General features: G+C 43.4%; 1 protein-coding gene across 1 annotated transcript; it reads right to left on the bottom strand.

The window, feature by feature from the left end:
• Positions 1-2165: 2165 nt before the first annotated feature.
• Positions 2166-7486, bottom strand: LOC100284697 (uncharacterized). Its single transcript, NM_001157592.2, has 5 exons — positions 7276-7486; positions 4535-4607; positions 4329-4423; positions 3802-4232; positions 2166-3177 (listed from the first exon to the last, which is right to left on the bottom strand). Exons 2-5 carry the CDS (start codon positions 4603-4605, stop codon positions 2542-2544), a joined length of 1233 nt encoding a protein of 410 aa, NP_001151064.1. The 5' UTR covers positions 4606-4607; positions 7276-7486; the 3' UTR covers positions 2166-2541.
• Positions 7487-8295: the final 809 nt, after the last annotated feature.

Genomic DNA, 8295 nt, shown 5'->3' with positions numbered 1-8295 from the left:
TCAAAATATAGTCTCTATGATATAATAGTAGGTAATCACAAAAAATGATGCACTATTTTCTGCTATTTATTAATTTTCACATTACTAAAAAATGAAAAATGGTACAATTCTCTATATTTGTATAATGGATATTCGCCTCTTGTTGCGTTCGTATTTACCAAATGAGCTCATTGAATTATGAGAAGTATATCAACTAGAACTCTTGTTCTCAATATTACTTTACTATGACCCTTAGGGATAAGCTTTGTACCAAATTCTGGTACTGATGATGATGATTCAAAAGAGACCCATCATGCTTTTCAACCTAGGTAAATATATGAATGAGTCAAGAATAATATTGGCAATTCAGCAAAAACTTCAACTCAGGAGCAAATATTATGAACAACAGATTTGTAGTCTGCTAAAGTTTTAAAAACTGGAGACATACATGCATGATTCAACTCATAAGTTAAACAATATAAATTTCTTTTGTTGTTCATAGCGCTCTTTTAAGAGCACACCACAAAACATGTGAGTTCATTTCGAATAGATATTCATGCTTGAATTCTTTGGGGGAATAGAACCTCAATATATAGAAAATTGCTAAATTTTGCTTGACTAGGAGCGGAGGATTCCCGTCCAGGATTCACTCATTGCTACCAATAGTCAATTAGATGCCAAATTGATATAGGAAGCCATTTGCTTCCAATGATGCAAAAATAATTCAAAATCCATATCTTGTGATTTGGAAGAACTGGAGGTAGTCATACATAGTATAAACCTCAACAATCGTGTTATCGTTAATGTTGGTTTACACTTGAGATAATCTCTATGTACTTAAATATTAGAATAGATCTCTCAGCAGTAGACAAAATAATTTGCTGCGGTAGGCATGGTCTTAGGACTAACAAATTCATAAAGAATAAGTTGCGGCCAATGCCTAAGGCTCTACTACCCTTTGCATAACTAACGACGATGAATAATGGTAATGAGAAACCATTGTGTAGTTCCAAACATTTACTTATGAGAACACTTTGTAGGTAGTCACCAAATCATGATCTAGACCTCTCAGTAATGGGCGAATGAATCGCTGCAGTAGACATGGTCCCTGGATTAATATATTCAGAAAGAATATATTGCAGCCAAATAGCCAATGTCTAAGAATCCATCACCTTGTGTTCCAATCCAAAAAAAATTATCCAAGATATGTATTGATTATTTTGCATATGAATCCATCATTAATTAAGAAAATACTTAATTAAGAGAATTACTTAAGTTGCCAAATGATATCCAAGCAGGATAGTTATTGCTATCAAGGGCGAGTCATTCAAATTCTTTGAGCTCTTGCATGGTCCTTACAAATCATAACCATTGGCTTATTAATTTACCATGTGTGATAAAACTAAGCAAACCAAAAAGGCTCTTGTTGTAATAAGGTTACAAAATTTAACAACACATCTCAATGTCAGATACTTGAAGGTGTTGCATCCTAGCAAAAATTATATATTCATATGATAGTACAACATATAATTAGGGCAAACTCCAGAATATTTAGAGTAGACCAAGTATCATATCCATTATTTTTGAGACGAGCATGTGTAGGTAATCACAATGTTAGTACATAGTGTAGACCTCACAGTGATAGACGAAATTAATCGCTGCATTGGTACGGTCTCTGAGCATGAACAGGATTATTCATAAGAATAAAGCGCAACCAATGTCTATGACCCTATCACCTTAGGTTCAAACTCAAAAAAAAATACAAGATATGTGATAGATTTTGTATAAAATAAATTCTTTTAAATAAACCAAATTAAGCCCGGTTCTTTTTGGGCCCTCTTTTGGTGCATGTCATATCCTCCTTCAGTCTCACTTTGAAAGCCAAGGCTGAAGGTTGAACAGAAGCGTGCTTGCTTTGGTTGATTAGTTGCTTGCCAGCCAAGGATCCCCTGCTACTATAGCAGGCTAGCAGCCAGGGATTGAGCACTGGGTAGGAGCCTGTACGGCAGCAGGCAAATCACTCGTTGCACGCACGTCGAACTCCGCGCGGTGAGTTTCACATGTGGCCGCGGTGGCACCGCCTTGTACTAGCGAGCAGGAGCAGCCAAAGTGTCGCGACCGACAGAGTCGTCTGGTTTCTCACTACGTCCTTTCGGCCACAAATTCGCCTCGTATCGTCGCTGGCTTAAGGGATCTTCCTTGCCATCCTTCGACACCTACAACATGCAGGCTCGGTCGCGGGTGTGAGGATGGGCAAAAAGACAAAAAGAACATCGCTCCGGAACCCGTACAGAACATACACACCTGCACGAATCATAAGCCCAACAGCTAAGGTAAAAATACTTCAGTAGTGTCTCAGCACCCAGCTAGCCCAGGAGCGGCACGTAGCCTACTCGCTACAAAAATTCCGAAACGTTGCATACGACAAAATAAACTTAAAACCCATCCTTCGCCACAATACGAACAGACCCCGGACCTTACCACTCATCCAAAGCAGAGAAAAGTTGGCGTATTTTAACAAAAACAAACTCCTTTATCCAGAAACCTTAGCAGCCATACTATCTAGAGAAGGTCGGCGACATTGGCCGGCAGCTCCTCAACGGTCACGTTGTAGAACCTCTGGATGTCAAACAGCATTCGCTCGTCGTCGCGGGTGACGAAGTTGATGGCAACACCCTTCCTTCCAAACCGACCACTACGGCCGATGCGGTGGAGGTAGTTCTCTGGCTGGGTCGGCAGGTCGTAGTTGATGACAAGTGAGACCTGCTGGACGTCGATACCACGGGCGAGCAGGTCGGTGGTGATGAGCACACGAGAGGACCCGGACCTGAACTCCCTCATGATGATGTCCCTGGTGTTCTGGTCCATATCACCGTGTGTAGCTGACACGGTGTGGTCCCTGCTCCTCATCTTGTCCGTGAGCCAGTCCACCTTGCGGCGTGTGTTCACAAAGATGACACTCTGGGTGATTGCCAGGGTCTCATACAGGTCACACAGAGTGTCGAGCTTCCAATCTTCCTTGTCGATATTGACATAGAATTGCTTGATACCCTCAAGGGTGAGCTCATCTCTCTTGACGAGAATCCTCACAGGTTTGTTCATGAACTTGCGCGTGATCTCAAGGGCCTCAGGGGGCATGGTAGCTGAGAAGACACCGACCTGAATCTTGGATGGAAGAAGCTGGAAGATATCATAGATCTGCAAAGGGCACATGTCACAGTTGGAGCCAAGCAACTTATAAGCTATTAAAAGATATCTTCCGTGATAATAATTGCAGAAAAGAACAGTTCAAATTTCTAAGCTGGTTCGGGAAACATTAGAAGACCATATCAGCAAGTTTCACCATGAAACTAAATTAGCTTTATATGCATTCCAATACTAAATTTGACCTATGCATATCACTTAATCACCAAATACCAAACACGGATCAGTGGGAAAAAAGGGAGACCCAATGCCAGAGGCTGCCATGTGTGGGGGGTCTAGGAAGGAATAAACCGATGTAAGTGACTCAGTGAGACAGCTCTAACCATTTGGATCAGTTGAAAGAAGGCACATCATTTTTTGAAGGATGTTGCAGCAATTCAAGAATCATATATGTTTAATCCAAATTTATCAATTTAACTTTGTGATAAATCAGGACACATCAGGTTTAGGCCCTCATGTGTAAAACCTAAAAACAATATCATGTCACAGAACTTAAAAACACACAATAATTGATACAATTAGTACAATACTTAAAGTTACAGCATGAGAGGCAAGAACAATCACACATGCATGGGTGATTAGCACTGGAAGTGGTAGCATAAGGGGTAAGAAATAAACCTGATCCTTGAATCCACGGGAGAGCATCTCATCAGCCTCATCCAACACAAACATCTTGATGTTGTCGGGACGGAGAGACTGCCTGCGCAACATATCAAACACACGTCCTGGTGTGCCCACAACAACATGCACACCACTGGCAAGAATCCTTTGGTCCTCACGAACAGATGTTCCACCAACACAGGCATGCACTTTGACACCCAAATAGTCCCCAAGAGCACGCATAACCTTCTCAATTTGCTGAGCAAGCTCACGGGTTGGAGCAAGAACCAATGCCTGGCATTCAACCAATCCATAATCAAGTTGCTGCAAGATTCCAGAACAGAAGGTAGCTGTTTTTCCAGTTCCAGACTGAGCTTGCTGAATCACGTCAAGCCCCTTGCAGAAGGGAACTATTCCCCTTTGCTGAATAGCCGATGGCTTCTCAAAACCTGAAGGCAAACGCAAATCAAATAATGTAATTGTAGGACAGATCAAAACCTCCCTAAATAAAGGAATACTGGGAAGTTATTAAGATTTTTATATACCATAGGCATAGATGCCTCTCAGAAGGTTCTCTTGCAGTCCCATGCTGTCAAAACTTTCACAAACATCATCATATGAAGTGAAGAAGTCTTCAGTTCTGTACATTGCAAGCAGGGTACACAAGTTTAAGAAAATCAAAAGCTACATGACAAGTGAAGAACTAAAAATAGCATCGAAGTGATTAATAAATTTAAGGAAGAGAACTTACAATATCTCCTGCATTTTCTTGTCATACTGCTTGTCATCAAATTGCGACCCTTCTGGTGCCAATCCTGCCATGGCTGTAATGTAGAAGGTAACCAATAAATCAAAAAGTCAACACAATAGTAATGATGGCCACAAAGAAGCACATGGTAAACAGAACACCAATAGCAAACAGGAGCACAAAACAAACTTTGAAGATATATATCACACCACAAGTGACCATGTTATATTCAAGCTAGAGAAAGACAGAATCACAGCAATTTCAAGTAACCATTCACTTTAAGTCACAGACTCCACACTGGATCGTAACCATGGTTATTAAAGCGTCGTTTAAACGACGATTAAGCGTCGTTTAAGCGCTAAAACGTGATTAAGAGTTAAAGTGTCCGTACGTTTTAAAAAAACTGCATAGAACGTCCGTTTTGGACGTTTAAGCGACGTTTAAACGTCGGAACGCGCGTTCTACGGACGTTTTACCCGTTCTACGGACGTTCTGTGCGTCTATGAGTTGTTGGGCCTTAATGGGCCTTTAACCAGCAAGCTTGCTCCAGCCGCCAAACTGCCAGACGCACAGCCGCGGAGCCGCCAGAGCCAGACACTGCCGCCGTCGGCCATCCTCCGCCGGTCCGCCCTCCAGGTACGCCCCCCCCCTCCTCCCTCCTCTGGTCCCCCCTCCCCCCTCCTCCCTCCTCCGGTCAGTGCGCAGTGCGCCTGCTCCAGCGAGCCGCCAGTGCGCAACCGACCAGGTCGGCAGGCCCAACCGCTGTTCGTATTCTGCTGCTGTTCGTATCCAAAACACGGTGCACTACGCAGCCAGCCAGTGCGCCAGCCACCATGCATATGCAATATTGACAAATGCTGCTGAAGCTGAAGTGCTGATGCTGTTTTTAATCATGCTACAGTAGAATCGTCCATCCTGCTCGCTTGTCTTTCTGAGCTGTGCATGCACAACGATTTGGGCTTGAGTGGTGCTGCTAAAGTCTCCATGGGATGAGCTTGAGGTGCACTACTGTTTATCCGGCTTCTGAAGGGCGCCTTCGGTTTTGTGCATAGGCTCATTGGGTTGCTAACTGGTAGTTTTTTTTGGTTATAAGATTCTTCATATTTTTTTTCATTTAGATTAAAAGTTTGTGGCGTGCCCAGTGCCCTTGATTGCAACCATGAAGCTGCAGTTTCTGCTGTAGTGATTTTGGTCTGATGCTCAAATATAATGTTGAGAGTGTGTCTGCGTGCTATTGCTTCAAGCACACTGTTTTTACTGGGTTCCTTCTGAAGAAGCCACACATGGTTTTCTTTTCGTTTCTTCTTTTACCTGTTTGAATATTCCCATTGAAACTTGTATATGTGTCTCATCTACCTTCCGGAAAAGAGGTTAAAAGAGTATATCATGTTTTATGTTAGTCTGAAAAGACGTTTCAACGTTCGTTTAAACGTTTAAACGTTGAAAAGTTGGTTCATAACATTTTAACATTTTACCACTTTAATAACCATGATCGTAACATTTCCAGCACAGCACTACAGCAAAAAATGGCACGACTGAAAATTAAGATCAAGCCCAATTCTTCAATTAACTACTAATGCATACTGTTAGGCTGGCTCCAGCAAGAACCTCTAAAGCCTCATGTACTCTAAATATAGAGGACCAAACGGTTCTCTATGCTCTCCAACAGCGTCCTCTAAACGGTCCTCTAAATTTAGAGAACGCTGCTGGATTCTCTATATATAGAGTTTCTCTAAACGGTCCTCTATCCACTTGAATACTTTAAATAACCGGTTTAGCAAAACTAAAACATTTACAATACATTTAAGAGTATGACAAATACGTATGTATAAAAATAAAAAATAAAAAATGTCTCTAATATAGGTATTTACGTATAGAGGACGTGATTTAGAGGACATTGTTGGAGAGGAAGGAAATATAGAGGATAAAATCTTGTAGAGGAGACTGTAAAGGACGGATATAGAGGATGGATATAGAGGATGTTGCTGGAGACAGCCTTAGATATAGGGGTCCCTAAAATGCACTAGTACTTATAAAGTGGTGCATAACTAAAAGACTGAGCCCAGCGCAAGTACAAGCCACCAAAAAAAAGGCTAACTGGAAACATATACAACTCCCATTACATATGGATGGAAAGCCATGACATACCAACCAACCAAACAGGGTGACCTGAAGGACGGAACAATGATTCCACAACTTAATGGACAAGATTGACAATCGCAGAACAGAGACGACACCACGCGCAGTTAAGCACACAATAACCGAAATGCCTTGGTCATTTGATGCCCCTAACTTTCTCAGCACCAGCAACAAACAAACAGTACCACAAGCACGCACATCTGGTGGAATGAGAGGCTCGAAGCACGTACAAGGATATGTTGCGGAGCCGAAACTTACCGATCACCCAAAAACAGAAGAAAAAGACACAATCCTGCGAACCCGTGCTGATTAGAGTAGGGCAACAACAAAATTCGACCGAGAAACGTCTCTCCCACACGCCCAGGCATAGCAAACCGCGACCTTCGTCGCGCCTCCACGTTGGGAACAACCGGCTCCTCGCCCGAACCGGCCTAGATCCGACCGCGACGCAGGCGGGCAGATCAGGGCGCCCACAGAACGAATACCGCGGCCAGATCGAGCGGCGGGGAGGGGGCGAGCGGGCAGGCGGGCGACAGGACCATGCGAAACACAGCTCACGGGCAGCAAGAGAGGAGAGACAGATCTGGGGGAACGCCGGCCGTTACCTGACGAGACGAGCGGCGGCGGCGGGAGAGCGCGACGAGGGCAGCGTGTGGTGACGGCGAATCCGAGATCGGCGTCTCGGATTCGATGCGGCGGTGGCGTTTGTGTGGGAGAAGAGCGGGGAAAGGAAGGAAGGGAGGGTTTGGGGGAGGCGGTTATAAAGGGTTCCGACGGAGGCGGGGCGCGGCTCGACCCGTTCCTCTTCCTCGCTTCCTCGGGTCGGGGGACGGACGTGCTCCGTGCGTGGCTCCGTGCGACCGGTAGGGTTTGGTTTCGTTTCGTGCGATCCGTCTCACTCTTGCGCTGCGCGGTGGGCCTGGCTCGTTTTTAAATGGGCCGGCGTGCGTCGCACGTGCTGGGCCTTTTCGTTTTCTTTCCCCGTATCTGCGGCGCCGCCGCGGCAGCGGGCACCAAGCCACGAATGGAGACGTGTACGACATGATTTTTTCTATCCGCGAGTATATTAACGAGCAAAAACTTCTATCCGTCATATATATGGGTTAGTACTGTTCATACTCGTATACTCATGGATAAAATATATTTATATCAATGCTATTATAACCATCTAATAGAGCTCATCTTAGCTAAAATAAAACACTTCTCTAACTATCATTTATCTAGCGACTAAGTTATTTAATCATATGATTTGTTATATGTAAAGTTGAACTTGTTTTTGTATATTTATTTAATATTTTGCGTGATTGATATATTGGAATTTAAGACTTTTCCTAGTGGGTACGACTTACCCGACGGAAAAAATTACTCGCACGGTTACGGGTATGCATAAGATTTTATATCTGCAAGCATATATGGGGTGATGGATATAATTTTTTTAATAGATATGAATATGGAATGGTACTACCGAATAAGTATATATCGTTGTCATCCCTAGTCACGTCACGGTTGACGTACCTGTAGGGATGAAACGGTCGGTAAACACTAAAATCATTACCGTTTTCATATTTTTTATCGGAAACAAAATCGAAAACGGTAACTCCGGAAACGGAAACGATATCGGTATT

This window comes from Zea mays, chromosome 5 (genome assembly GCF_902167145.1).
Source record: "Zea mays cultivar B73 chromosome 5, Zm-B73-REFERENCE-NAM-5.0, whole genome shotgun sequence".
Classification (NCBI taxonomy): domain Eukaryota; kingdom Viridiplantae; phylum Streptophyta; class Magnoliopsida; order Poales; family Poaceae; genus Zea; species Zea mays.
The sequence above is the reverse complement of the archived record's forward strand: the minus strand, read 5'-3'. Positions and strand labels throughout refer to the sequence as shown.

Excerpts from the sequence above, each read along its gene's own strand:
- LOC100284697 (NM_001157592.2), bottom strand. The coding sequence starts at position 4,605 with ATGGCAGGATTGGCACCAGAAGGGTCGCAATTTGATGACAAGCAGTAT. Across the intron at positions 4,424-4,534 it reads AAGAAAATGCAGGAGATATT|AACTGAAGACTTCTTCACTT; the intron begins GTAAGTTCTCTT and ends TGCAATGTACAG. Across the intron at positions 4,233-4,328 it reads GAGAGGCATCTATGCCTATG|GTTTTGAGAAGCCATCGGCT; the intron begins GTATATAAAAAT and ends GTTTGCCTTCAG.